The following is a 13,836-nucleotide window of genomic DNA, read 5'->3' as shown; positions in this document are numbered from 1 at the left end:
CCCTGCAAGGAACACCACATTTTAAAACAGAGTCTAGTTTTTAAGAAACAGAAGGTGACTCTGTGTAATTGACCATGAAAAATCTTAGCTCTCTTGTCTCAGAGGAACTGGACTTGGATCTGAAGAAAAGACAATCCCAATTTTCTCTGTAATTTGTCCAGGAGAACTATCAAAATGCCACACTAAGTGCAACAAATGAAAGGCTCTGGCTGCTGCTAACAGAAGTCCTGCACCATAATTCTTATCTTCTCCATGAGAAGTTATTAAATGCAATGAAAGCAGAAACATTATCCTGTAGACAATCCTGGGAAGTGACAAAAGGATTTCTGTACCACAGTTTGACACTGACATGGCTAACAAAACAGGAAAAAGACCTTGATATTTAGCAGAATGTATAAGGTAAAATAAACAGTGTAAAAATGTGATAGTTAATTCAAAGTATGATTAACAGGCATTTTCTTGTGGTTAAAAGGTGGTTCATTCAATCAAGTTTGACAGTTTCTTTAAATTGTATTGTCACCTGCTCGTGTACAGCTGTCCTGCTGCATTCCAGCAGCTGCAGGAATTCCTGGCTGTTTATACGGGAATTACACCAGGGACTGTTGGCAAGAAAGGGACTTTACAACAACATTACCTCCAGCCCCAGAGATCTGCCACTGTACCTGGAGCAGGCCTGGTTGACAAGGTCTTGCCGACGAGACTCGTAGGTCATTTGAATGAGCTTGTTCTTGTAGCTCTCGGCCAGCATTTGTTGCATGGCAGCTGGGAGACAGAAGTGCTGTCAGTCTGAAACAGGAGCTGGTGTCTAGAACAGACACTAATCTGCCACTGCTGCCACAATAACCTGCAATTAACAGTGCCTTCTCTCTCATTTCAACCTGTCCTAGTTTTTTCCATTTCATTCATTTACAAGCAGATTCATTCACCTACAAGAATCGTAGCTATTTACTGGGAAATTAGATGAGTGAACTCCACTCTGCCTGTGCTTGCATCTCTTCAGTGCTCGGAGGAGCCAAGTCACTGCCACTGACCCTTGGATGGGCTGCAGCCCTGCCTGTCCCACTGTGAACAATTCATCCCGTGGGGTGAAAACACACACACCATTTCCCATGTAACCCCACCAGATCTGTTCTTCTTCGTAAAGAGCAGAAATAGTTCCTTGTTCCATTGTTGCTTACCTCCTAATAAACCTCCTGCCTCATGAACCTGAACAGTTAACATCTGTTTGGTAGCTTTAAAATATGAAGTGCTTTGTGTGCACACGTCCCATGGCTTACATTCAGTCTCAGACTACTCGTGCAACACGCTCCGGCTACACCAGGAGCACAGCTCACATCTCAGAGACCCAGCAGTGAGCTGCAGGTGGAAGCACTGGATCAGCTATGGTAAACATGCTGCCCCCTGCCACTCTGCCCTACTGCACCAAGCAACACGCAAGGATGTGTGTGTCAGCATTTCCCACGTGGTTACCACCTGTTCAGTGCACCTCCAAAGGAACTGGGTCTTTCTAGTACCCTTTACCACCCCAAGGAGTTATTCACACTTACAGGCCACTTCCCTTCTGCGCAGTTGCTCCGTCTCCTCCTGTGTTATTGCCATCAGCTGCTCCATCCTTATTCTAGCAAATAAACAAGAACAATTCAGCCACTCCTTCAAGCAAGCACTATCTCACTCCTCTGCCCACCCAGCTCAGAGCCCAAAGGCTGGGCTGATTCACTGAGCAACCTGTGCAGGAAAGCCACATGCCCATCAGAGACTCAAAGTGTTCTTGGTAAAGGTCCTCTAAGTCTACGGGAGAAATCATAAATTTTGCTCAAAACCATGGGAACAATTGCTTTTTATACTGGAAAACTGATCCCAGAAGACCTAGCAAGGGTCTGGAAAGTCAGCAAAGAGAAAAAGAACATCAATGCGACATGCACACACCATCACCAAGCACAGTGCCAGCCCCTTGTTTGGCTTTCTTTTCCCTTGAGGCTTGACGGTCACTTCAAAGCTGACTTGAATAATGACACTGAAAGCAGAAGCCTGGCCTCCATCCCCACCTCCTCATTCTTATTCCAGCACAATTATACACAACACCACTTAATAGATCAGGAACTGGTTTGACTGAAAAACTATCTGCCATACAATGAGATTATTTTTCAGCCAGGTCAGTTCACTGTGTCATAGCACAAACACTTGGCTGAAGGGAGGGGACAACATATAGGCAGAGGAGAGTTGGGGAAAACCAGTATTGGAGGCAAACCTAGCTCAAGGTGTTGACTAAAAGGGAGCATTGGGTTTGGTATATTCTTCCCAGCCTGTACGCATCATTGTGCCACCTTTGTAGATGCTTTGCTTTCCAACAGATACAAGATTTCTGTTGGTCCGTGTTAGTGGAATATAGGAGTTTGTTCCTAAACTGCTTAGCTAGGACCTGAGATGAAAAGAAGGTGCAATCACCATCCCACGGGGTTTGCCAGACTGGGTAAACCCAGGCACATCTAGTCCAATATCTTGCCTCCAACAGTGATCAGACCCAGCTGCTTCAGCCAAAGCAGCAGGAAACCTTTCAGATAGCAGGTCTGAAATGAACTTCCCCTAGCTTAAAGTGAATCCATACTGATGGCTCTGCAATTAAATCTCAGCCCTCTTCCTAGCTCCTCATTCCTTTTCTAGAAAATTTTGAGATACTTACCTCTCATTTTCCAATGATTTCAGAATGTCTGAACTTTGTTTTTGCCTAAAAAAAAAAAAGGTAAAACAAAAGATTTTCATCGGGCTGAGCAGCACACCCTGTTCCCCCAGGGGGCAGAGAACAACTTTGCTTCTCCTGCACAGAAGAGCAGCCTTAAGCAGGCTGGTAACCTTGTGTCAGCGTATCTAGGTCAGTGGTACCTAAGAACCAGCATTCAAATAAGTACATTCCATGAGGAATTTTTCCACAGCACTGCAAAACTTCAGCAGCACAGATATCATAGAAGCACAGAACAGCTCAGGTTGGAAAGAACCTGAAAGATCACCTAGCTCCAACCCCCCTGCCATGGGCAGAGATGTCAGGTATATGTGACACATTTTTTTGAGATGCCAAATTCCACTTTCTTTAAATGGGATTTTGTCAGTTCAACAACACACCATCTACAGATATGGACCCTGGTATTTTTATTTGCAAGCCTGTGAGTACAGACCCCAGTGCAAACAGCCAAACCAGTGTAGCTAATCCATCTGAGAAAGGAAAGAAACATAACTGTATCCACAGCAAGGACACCAGAGAGGCCTCTACAACTTCACTGGGTTTGTCTGTCCAACACAGGCTTGCAGGGACAGCCTGGCTCTGTAGCCAAGCCTGCAGGCCCTTTGGGAAGGTCTGTCCAAAGGCTGCAGGCTGGATGGTGAACGCAGAAGCAGCACACATCCCGGCTCAGGGATTTACCCTCAAAACTTCACTGATCTCCCAAGTACCAGGACCGATCAGTTCTGTTAAAACTCAGAATGGTTGAAATGAACAGCTCTGAGTGAGACAAAATAACATGAGTCCCCAGTGGACAGAGTTCACTGCAGGACACCCTGGGGCCGCCTTACCTCTGATTGTCCTCTATCAGCTTCTGGATACGGCTGGCAATGCCTTGCTCTGCTTGTTTCAACTGCTGCAGCAGTTTCAGGCGCTCCTCCTCCAAATGGCGCTGGTGCTTTGTCAGACCCTTCTCCAGCCTCATCTGATCCTAAGCCAAAGCAGAAAAAAAAATGCAAAGGAGAATGTGGTCAGTTTAGGAAAGGCAGTGTCTTGTACAAGGCCAGATAATGGAGAACTTGGTTGCAATGACCCATGTAGATCCTGAGAGATCTTATGAACAGGAAAACTCTCATCAGCTAGGACAGCCTAATCCCAAATGAAATGAGGAATCATTTCAAGGTTTATTCAAGGAGATGCAGAGAACCTGTGAAGCCAAAAAAACTATAGATGGGAAAGACGAAAAATGGAAGTATTCCAATCTGTACAGCCAAACATCACTGCTCCCACCTCTCAAGTAACTGTAAGAGTGTCCCTAATAACATGAGAGAGAAAGTGGGAGAAAAACACTGAATGCAGTGAATTAGCTGCTGTCTCTAGAGGGTAAGTTTCTGCATGCTTGGACACTTGGAACACCACTCCACTTTGAGTCTGTCCATGGCAACAAGCACAGCCTTGCCTCAGCAAGTGGCAGGGCCGGAGTGCCTGCCCCGAAGAGACCTACCTCTCTCACTGTCTGCAGTATCTCATCCTTTTGACTGCTGATCTGTTGAACAAGCAGAGCGTGTTCTCTTTGCCCCATGTTCAGGCGCCGCTCAAATTCCAGCTTCTCCTGCATTTTTTTTTCCTAAGAAGAATAAGAAGAAAAATGAATGCCAGAAACTGGAAGACTGCTGGCTCTGCTCCTTCTCAAACAAGAGCAAATTCTGGCAATGTAAAACAACACACAGTAATCCTCTCAACTACAAGAGAGAAGGACAAATGGCAAAACAGGAGGCTTGAGTAGGTGATAGAAATATTCTGTTCTCAGGAACCCAAAAATTGTGAAGCAGAGACTGCTGTTCTTTTTATGACAGTCTCCAAACTCCCCACAACTCATTTGATAGTCACAAAGCCAACATCCCAGGGCACCAACCCATACAACAAAAATTGAGAGAACTGGAACTGCTCACTCCTGAGAGACTCTGCAGCTCATGGGCTGTATGTGTCAGACAACTCAGTCACAGATTTCCCCACACTACTGCCTGCATTCTGCGGTGAGGAATGAGCAGGTCTGGGGGGAGTTCTGCAAGATCTCAGTTCTCAAAACATTGTTTTGGCTGAAAAAACAAATAAAGAAATGGAAAACAAGAAATAGGAGTGGCCCTACTCTGCAGACAAAGTGCTTGCAGGGGTTCATCCTTACCTTTCTCTTCTCATAGTCCAAGAATTTGTTCTGAAAAATAAACAGCAAATATTTACTCCCAGGAGCAAATTTTTGTAGACATTATTAGCCCACTTTATATCTTCCCCTGAGTAAAGACATCAACCAAAAGCACAAGAAGATTAACATATCCACAAAGCCCAGTCATTTATGTTTCTTCAGGGGCAGAGAAATTTACTCTGTAGTTGACAAATAGCACAGGAATTAACACAGTTTGTCAAAATTACAGGCCAGCCTCATCTTTCCCAGGAAGGGCTGGCGATATCCAACACTTGGCTGCAAATCACAAGGTGCTTCTGCAGTTTGCTGTCCCCCAAGACATTATTAAAAACGTGGTACCATGCTGCAAACACTGTATCACACTGTCATTACTGTCCCTTGGATGCATCATTTTCAAGATAATGATTAAAACTGACACAGCTCAGAAAATATGCACAATCATAGAAAAAAATGGGTCAGAAGAGATCTCCGGAGGTCTGCACTCCAACCTGCTCACAACAGCATTGAATTTAAAGTCAGAGCAGATTGCTCCAGGCCTTGCCCTAACAAGTTATGAATATCTCCAAGGATGGAGACAGCTCTCTGCAGAGAGCCTCACCTGCCACTTGTTCTCCTCCTCCAAGTACTTTTGCACTGTCCTGTCCACCCCATCCACTGACGTTTCTCCTCCATCGCTCTCCAGCGCAGGGAGCGCATCCTGTGAGGGAGGGTAGTACGCAATTCCGCACTCTGGAAGAGATCAGACACAAAACAAGGCATTTGGTGCCTAAAGACCTCCTTGGCAGCACAACTGAGGGCTGGCCTGTGTGTGAGACAGCTTCCAGCTACCCTCTCCCCAGGCATCGATGGGTAGCTACAAGAGCTTTCAGCTCGGGTCTAGCAACAAGAAGCTGTGAGAGGAGATAGTGCCATCCCATTCCCACCGGGAAGGCAATTAAACAACAGCACGCAGGAGGCTGTGCAGAAGGGAAGCACAGAAGCTGAGAGTGCCATTCCCACTTCTAAAATCACAGGACAGAACTCCCTCCAGAAACAGACTGAGCACTTGGAGCTGGGCCAGTGCTCTGCTGACCTACTCAGAGAGAAAAGCTTCCTTTACACAGGTACAGGCATGTTCACTTTAGTGGTGCTGCAAAAGAGTTTGCTGCCCACACTAAAATAAGTTCTGACCATCCTTTTATGTCAAGGATTAGGACAATGTCTGACAAAGCATTTCTCCTGCACAGAATCTCTGCCAGACCTTCCTGTCTGTATTAAATACAGTGTTTTATAAACTCACAGTACATTGTCTTTGTCCTCTGAGTTTTCCATCTGGTTCCATCTTTCTTTTAGGAACACATCAGCCCTCACAGGCCCTCACACCCTTTCTCACAGAAAATAAGGTTACAAGGGACCTCAAGTGACTACTGAGTCCCAAGGCAGGGTCAGCTGTGCCTGCGCAGTGCCTAACCCTCCCACTGGAGAAAATACAAATGAGAAAACAAAAGCACAGAGAGGCAATGACTTCTTATGGTCACTCAGAAAGTCCATGACCCAACTGTTCCAATGTTTAACAAAACCATCATAAATTTCAGTTTGCAAGTGAGAAGTAAGCCTCAGTGAAGGACTCCTGTTTTGCTGTCTGCCAGCAAGAACTTACACATAACTCCTTGAACTGCCTGCCCCATGTGCAGAGCATCAGAAAACACCTGAGGCAGAGCTAACCTGATATTTGTCCTTTGTAAATACAATCTTTGTACGTGCCACAACACCTAATTAGAGCACAGCACAGTCCCCCAAGTTCTCACCAGCATCCATAGACTTTTCTTGCTTACCTTTGCAGAGGAACTGCTGAATGGACTCTGTACCTGCACTGCAAATATCAGCTGATGGGTAGGTCATGGAAGAAGCGTCCAGGGTCAGCATCTCCAAAACAGAACACACAGAGCTCCAGTTTATTCTCACAGCCCAGCCGGAGTCCAACTGCTTCAAGGCTGGGGACCCAGGAAAGTGAACTGCAAGATTTGACTTGTACCCAGTAACAACCAAACCACAGAACATTTGTCTCAGGGTGGTAACAGTGCTAGTGTTTTCCTCCGCAAAGCTTTAAGACTTCTCAAAGACCATGGGGAGGTGGATGGAATATTTAATGTCATATCTGGATGAATTCCTAAATTTATTAAAAGGGAAAGGAAATCTGCCAGATCATATTTTCTGCTGGTAGCAGAACCAGTTAGCCTTGCAGGTCCATGGAATTTCACTTATGAGGTGATAATTTCACATTACCCTAAAATCTGACATAAATGCAAGGTTATATTGAACTTTTGCTGGGTGTTTAACAACTCTCAGAGCAGTGTTAATTCTGCTGTCCCTTATTTAGGAAATTCTCAGCTGGTTCTTCAGTGGAACGTTCCCCTCATGCAAACATGTCTATTTTGTCTTTAAGCACAAAAGAGCACAGCACTTCTCAATTACAGGCATTTTCTACTACATTGCTGTGTGCCGGAGCCTTTAAGCGTGACACACGGGAAGAATGGTGATGCAAAGGGCACTGGGAGAAGAGGGGTACCAGTAAGAACCAGTGGAAGGACCACCTTCTGCTTTGTTCTCCTATGGCTAACAAAAGGCCCTAATGTTGCCTCCTGTTGAGCAGAGCTTAGCAGGAAGGCCCAAAAAAGAAATCCTTTATCAAGAAACACATGGATGCAAGCTGCACAGATCCCTAATCTCAAAGACTGCCTACAGCAGAAGTGAAGCCTAATGTGTGCTCAAGACAGGACAGCATTTATTCCTATCCTCAGTGCTGGTGTCTGAGTCAGCCCTGTTGCCTGACATTTGCACAGTTTAGTGCTGACAAGTTTGGCAGCCAGAAGGCAACATGTCCATAAAAATCCTGATGCTTGTATCATTTTGAAAGTGCTCTCCAGGGATCCAGAAACCTACGGAGGCTGACAGTGAGTCAGAGATCTATCATGGCAACAGAGGCAAAAGCCTCATCAGAAATACCTCAGAAAATCTGCTCAATCAGAATCAGCCTCAGTGGAAAGTGCCTGAGTCAATCTGAGTCCACAGGCACAGTCTGTGCTCTCGGAGGCAGCTGTGGTAGAAAATACTTGGAGGCTTAGTCCCTGTGGATTACTTTTGCCATAGTTAAGCCATGGCAAAAAGTGATCAGAAAAGAACAAAGCAAGAAGAATATGCAAGACTAACTTTAGACACCATGAACCACATATAACCAAGTTACAATCCCCTACAATAAGTGCTGCCCAAGCACTAAAAGTTTATTCTCTATGCTAAATGTATTGTTGTATAGAGCAAGTACAAAGGAAGGCAGCCTGCAGCAGAGCAAACAGGGGAGAGACAGAGACAGTTGGCTGGGTGCATACCTTCAGCGTGCGGATGTGAGCCAGCACCCGGGGCAGCTCTTGCAGGAGGTTCTCGCTGATATCCAGAGTGCGCAAACTCCGCAAGCCACTCACAGTGGCAGGCAGCTCCTTCAGCTTATTGCCTACAGGGGGAAAAGTCATTTAGTGCCATGCACCCTTACCAAAGCTGCACCCAGCACGTTCATCTACTGGAACATCAAACTGTACTTGTAAGAGACACCTGTGAGCCACTTTCTGTACTCTGGTACAGGGATGGGGTTGTCATGGGGCACACCAGGACTCCAAATACTGCTATTGCCAACCAAGGCAAGTGGGGATCAAGATTGACTTGTACACAGCCCAATTGCACAGATCCAGCAACGCTTCCACAAGCCAAGACAGCCTTCTCAGCTGAGGTTACTGTGACAGACTCCACCTGTGCTCTTTATTAGGAGAATATTCATAATATGGAGCCTTCCCTCCCTCAGTGTAAATCCCAGAGACAAGAGAAAGGGAACTGAATCTGAGACTGCAAATCCAGAGGTCAGAGGCCAGATGTTGCAGATGGATACAGCAACAAGCTGAGCCACACCTCCGAGTTCCTTGCCCTCCACCTTCTTCCCTGTTTCAGCAATAACTCCCTGTAACAAAGGCTCCTTTTTCTCCCAGATTTATGGCATGGTGTATGGGGAAAATGTCCAAGAGTCTTAAAAAAAGATACAATTGTGACCTTAGTTTTAGGGTTGTGCAAACCTGGAAGGTTACACAGGCTGACAGCACTGAGCTCTGGGTGCACAGCTCTGTATGGGTCTCATGCTTCTGAAGGAAGATGTGTGCCTTGAGCCCTCTTCACAGCCCTCATCGCAGAAATGAGTCAGCTTGGGCATTAAAGTGCTGGCAACATGCAGACACACAGAGAAGCTTTTGGCTCTTGAGATCAGGCATGATGACCCAACAAACTCTCCTTTGAAAAAAGGAAGTGGGATGAATGAAATTATCATCTGATGAAAATTGTCTGACCCAAGAGCCGTGGATTGAACCATACGCCTGGAAATCAAGGCAGATAGTGTGTTTATTTGTTAAGAAGCAGTCAAACAACCATAGTTATTACCAATAACTCACAGAAATTTTTGAATTGAAATCTGTCTCATGTTCTTCTTTAACATTCATAATGTAAACCATTTGGTTCCTGCCTTGGTTCAAAAGTATAATTCCTAATGCAGCTCAACACAACCCAGAAAATAAATGGTGCTTTGCCCAGAGCACCAAGACAAAACATACCATACCTTTCACATTGAGGATCTGGAGCTGGGCAAGATCTCCTATAGATTGTGGAAGACATTTTAAGAGATTCCGTTCAAGGTTTAGGACCTAAGGTATTAACAGAAAAGATATTAAAGATATTATTTATACAATTCTCAGGTTTTCTATACATCTATGCTGTTGGGACTACCTTCAGGCCCAGAAGGCCAATTTGGAAGTCATTTTAGATACTGTCTTCTAGGTTATAAGAATTAAAAGGCTATTAGAATGAACCCTTAATCATCTGACAAGGAAAAACGCATGTCTATTAATACTGCTTAGATCCATAGGCTGAAAACCCAGAGAGTTCATTTTCTAGAACCCTGGATCCTGATACATCTAGCTACCGCATGTATTCACAGCCAACAGCCAAAGTAGGTGCTGAATGCAGATGCAGAAACAGGAAAGCTGAGTGTCCCTTCCTCCCAGGCCACACTCCCCCAGCCCAGTGCACACAGGAGAGCAAGTGACTGAACAGTAATGCCATGCACCCAAAGGTGTGCCCCCAAACAGAGGGGATCCTCAGAGGAGCACTGTGACACACTGCGCTGAGTTCTCAACATAATCACACCAGGGAGAATGGTAAAATCTGAATATTTTAGGAATCCAACTGGATTGGAATCTCCAGCTCCACTTGCTCACAGCCCTTGCTTGGCACAGTGTGAACTATTTGGACTAACAGCCCTTGCACTAAGCAGGGACTATATAATTCAGCATGCTCTTCTCCTGGTCTCCCTCTCCAACAAGCCAGTTCAACACAGCAACAATAAAGCCAGTGACACAGATCTGATGCTTTAAGGATCACCATTTAAATTGTAGCTAACTATAAAACAAACAGCAGTGGAACCCCATATTCATGCTGTCTCTTAATGTGCCTTTTACAGACACCTGGGATAGAGCAAATCTTTTACCTGAAGAGATGTTAGCTGACCAATATCAATAGGAAGTGATGCCAGTTGGTTATCATGCAGATCTAGAACCTGGAAGAGAAGATAATTTCACCAGACAATGTTGGGGAAAGAAGCTATGGTGCTAGAATGATAGGTCATGAATCACCAAGCAATTAAAATTATTTTCTTCCAACAGAGCTTCAAAAAGTGGCTTTAGTTTTCAATGAGACATAGGCACTTAACTCTTAACTCTTGCAGATCTTATGAGAACTCCAGCATCTATACACTGATAAAAAGAAACAGATGACTAGGGACAGGAGTGACACCAAGGGAACCGTTCCTCAAAACTCGATGAGCCAAGTGGCTAAATCATCCCCAAGAAACCAGCCTGGCAGAAAAAAAAATGTTTTCTGTAGGGTCAGTGAGCTGAACTGCTCCATGGAAGGACCAATACCAGCACCAGCACAGCAAAAGAGCAGGACTACCCCTGGAGGTATCCTACTCTGGGGGGCAGTGATCTGCTGGAATGACCTTGGCTCTTGTGGAAACACGGCACAAGGGTGGTGGAGCTGAAAGCCCTCACCAATTATATGAGAGGAACAGCGACACTGCCCTGTCACACACTGTCCCCCTTCACCAGTTTCGTTCACGTTCAAGTGACCCACCAGTGACGGAAAGAGAGGGACCCACCCCACAACACGCTCCACTCTTGGCTTTTCCAATGAGCTGTGAGAGGCTGCTGAGGGGGAAGTGTGAGGTAGTGCAGAGGATAACTGAATCCTAGGACTCCCTATGATTTTAGACAAAGCACTCAGCTACCACTGTCTGTTTACTTTGGAGGTGGCTGATCTGTAATCCTAGGAAAGGAAGGTTTCACATTTTGTTACCAATTTCTGGGAACAACAGTCAGACAGGAAGATTTCTTTTTCTGGGGGGGTTAATGCAGCTAGAATGCAAGGAAAAGAGGTTGCAAATTAACAGTTAAGAGTCACAATTACCTTCACAGTTATGAGACTCAGAAGACTACAGGACTTTGGAACTAAAGATGTAAGATTATTTGTATGAATAATCAGCACCTGAGGAGGAAAAATCCCATTGACACATGAGCACAAGAGACACCACAGTCTAGAACAAGCACATTTGTTAAGACTTAATTGCAGAGGTTGCATAAGAGTTCAGTATCTTATTCAGTATCACCCAAAATAGTAAAATAGTAAAATAGCAAATGGATTTTCATAGGTCAAACATTTAATGTGAGATCTAAACAAGAGTTTAGTTATTTTAATGAGAAATCCAAATCATTAGATAGGCTAAGATAGAACTAATCATCTCATCTTTCATGAAAGAAATTATATCTAAAGCACACACAAATGATTAGTTCTGCCCAAATAGCTCTCAATTTCGTATCGTACAAATAGCCAAATGCATCACAAGCAAACTTCTGAAACAACACATAAATAACCAAATGCAGTTATTTCAAATATAACAGTAATATTCAAGCATAAGAACAGAACCATCTAACAATACTGGGTTGTAACATTACCTTTTTTTGCAAGACTTTGCAAGTTGCAAAGGCCCCGTAAGGAACCTGAAAATTAAAAAATAGTCCCATCAGTCTTCACAAGATACTATATTTCTAAGCACTCATACGGTATCCACCGGTAAAGTCTGAATAATTTTTAATGAAAATGCACATAATACTCAAAATTTCTTGCCACTTGTTTTGGCCCAGGATGCCAGCACTTTCTGGTTAGCTTCCATTTAAGCATCTTGTAGTGGCTCTCCACAACATGACAGCACAGCACAGAGCGCAGAACAGACTGAGGCTTAGGCAGGAGTCCAGGTCCTGTGTTACTTAATATTCAATGTACCGATGACTCAAGAGTTCAGGCATATTTTCACTTGGTCATCACATAAACGTATTCTGTGGTTTTGTAACCTTGGCAAATGCTGCAGTGGGCTAAGTGACAAAGGTGAGCAACATCAGGACTGAGTGTCTTCATGTGTGCTAGGCTCTGCAGGAGAGGGGCAATCAGAAATGATTATCAGAAGTGATATTCCAGCAAATTCAGCCCATGCCAGCTCTGAGCATTGTCACCTGCTCTGCAGAATGAACTGCTATTGGCTAAATCATTGCCTTGTCTCTAATTTCAGAGTTAATTTTAAGGCCAAACTCATGGCTTGCATTATTTATTAAACTACTAAGGCTAAAAAGAAACAGCAAGACGGAGTTTTAGGGTACCAATCCAAAAGGAGCAGCTTGGAATCCAAGACCAGCTGCAGCTATGAATGGAACTAATTCAGTACACATCCTCTGTCTGCCACCCGTTTACCCAGACTGGCTTACAGACTGTCCCACACAGCTCACAAAACTACACACAAGATGCCATTGGCTTCTGATCTTGGAACAAAACATCCCAAAGACAGAAAAGCCATTTCATGCTGCACAGTAGACAGCTATACTCTCCTGGATGATCCCAAATCTCTCCTCAAAGAGCAATACAATATCTAGTAGCTTGCTTGGTAAAGGCATCCTGTGACAAAAGGCTGCACAGGTACAAATGTTTTAGAAACAATAAATAAATAAATAAATAAATAAAACTGGGTGTCAAATAGCAATGGGCTTCCGCTTAACAGGGTTGCCTAGCTGCCAGAATGCAAACCTGTACCTCCACTGACGGCCTGGCAATCTGTCACCAACCACTCACACTCCAGTAGCCAGCTCGTTTCTAATTTAGTTGGCTACAATACCAGAAGCCAAACTGGAAGTGAGATTTTGATCCTTAACCAGCAACCTGGAACCAGGGATTTGCACTTACAGAGAAAATAAGTGCAAGTGGCAGACTTTGTAGCTCTAACTTAGAAATAGTTAGCTTTTTGCAAAAAAAAGTTCCTTGTGACTACCATAATTTGTCATACCAGGGAGCGTCTGAGACTGCTCTGCCCTTCCCATTTTGTCAAATGAAAAAGGATTCCCAATACAGCATTAGTGTGGAAGCATCAAATAGGGCAGGATGAAAAAGAGAAGGAAGCCCATGCCTCAAAGACAGAACTCAACACACATAGTAAGAAGTGAAGCAGGCCCAAGATCATTTCTGTCTCGAATCTTGTAGACATAATACAAGGTAACAAGGAGTAGACTGAGAAATCAGACCTGTCAGCTAAGATCAGAAGTTGTAGAGAACATACCTCTGAAAGTTCACATTTAGATATGTCAAGAACATCATCGGCACCAGCCTCTTTTGCCTGAAAAGAGAAGATGTGCATCCGGAGAGTTAGAACACGCAGACGTAAATGGCTTCTTGCTGCATATTGACAGAACTACTCAACCGGCCCCTCTCTACAAAATGTAGTTACAGTTCTCTGCTGCAAATAGGCAATTTG

At 44.4% G+C, this 13,836-nt stretch overlaps 1 protein-coding gene across 4 annotated transcripts in view; it reads right to left on the bottom strand.

The window, feature by feature from the left end:
* Window positions 1-13,836, bottom strand: part of LRSAM1 (leucine rich repeat and sterile alpha motif containing 1) — a 30,508-nt gene that overhangs the window by 9,319 nt on the left and 7,353 nt on the right. For 2 of the 4 annotated variants that reach the window (XM_084494432.1, XM_084494434.1), the window contains exons 3-16: window positions 13,642-13,698; window positions 11,996-12,040; window positions 11,451-11,528; window positions 10,474-10,542; window positions 9,547-9,631; window positions 8,282-8,403; window positions 6,731-6,821; window positions 5,515-5,645; window positions 4,899-4,928; window positions 4,218-4,340; window positions 3,565-3,704; window positions 2,681-2,725; window positions 1,548-1,618; window positions 663-762 (exon numbers count right to left, since the gene is read on the bottom strand). In XM_084494432.1, the coding sequence (XP_084350558.1) occupies window positions 663-762; window positions 1,548-1,618; window positions 2,681-2,725; window positions 3,565-3,704; window positions 4,218-4,340; window positions 4,899-4,928; window positions 5,515-5,645; window positions 6,731-6,821; window positions 8,282-8,403; window positions 9,547-9,631; window positions 10,474-10,542; window positions 11,451-11,528; window positions 11,996-12,040; window positions 13,642-13,698 (1,187 nt within the window). Of the gene's footprint in view, window positions 1-662; window positions 763-1,547; window positions 1,619-2,680; window positions 2,726-3,564; window positions 3,705-4,217; window positions 4,341-4,898; window positions 4,929-5,514; window positions 5,646-6,730; window positions 6,890-8,281; window positions 8,404-9,546; window positions 9,632-10,473; window positions 10,543-11,450; window positions 11,531-11,995; window positions 12,041-13,641; window positions 13,699-13,836 lie in introns of those variants that run through there. The other 2 variants (XM_084494433.1, XM_084494435.1) reach the window with 2 other exon arrangements.

The sequence above is a fragment of the Aythya ferina genome (assembly GCF_964211825.1).
Source record: "Aythya ferina genome assembly, chromosome: 20".
Lineage (NCBI taxonomy): Eukaryota > Metazoa > Chordata > Aves > Anseriformes > Anatidae > Aythya > Aythya ferina.
Note: the sequence above shows the minus strand (reverse complement) of the source record. Positions and strands in the feature narration are given on the sequence as shown.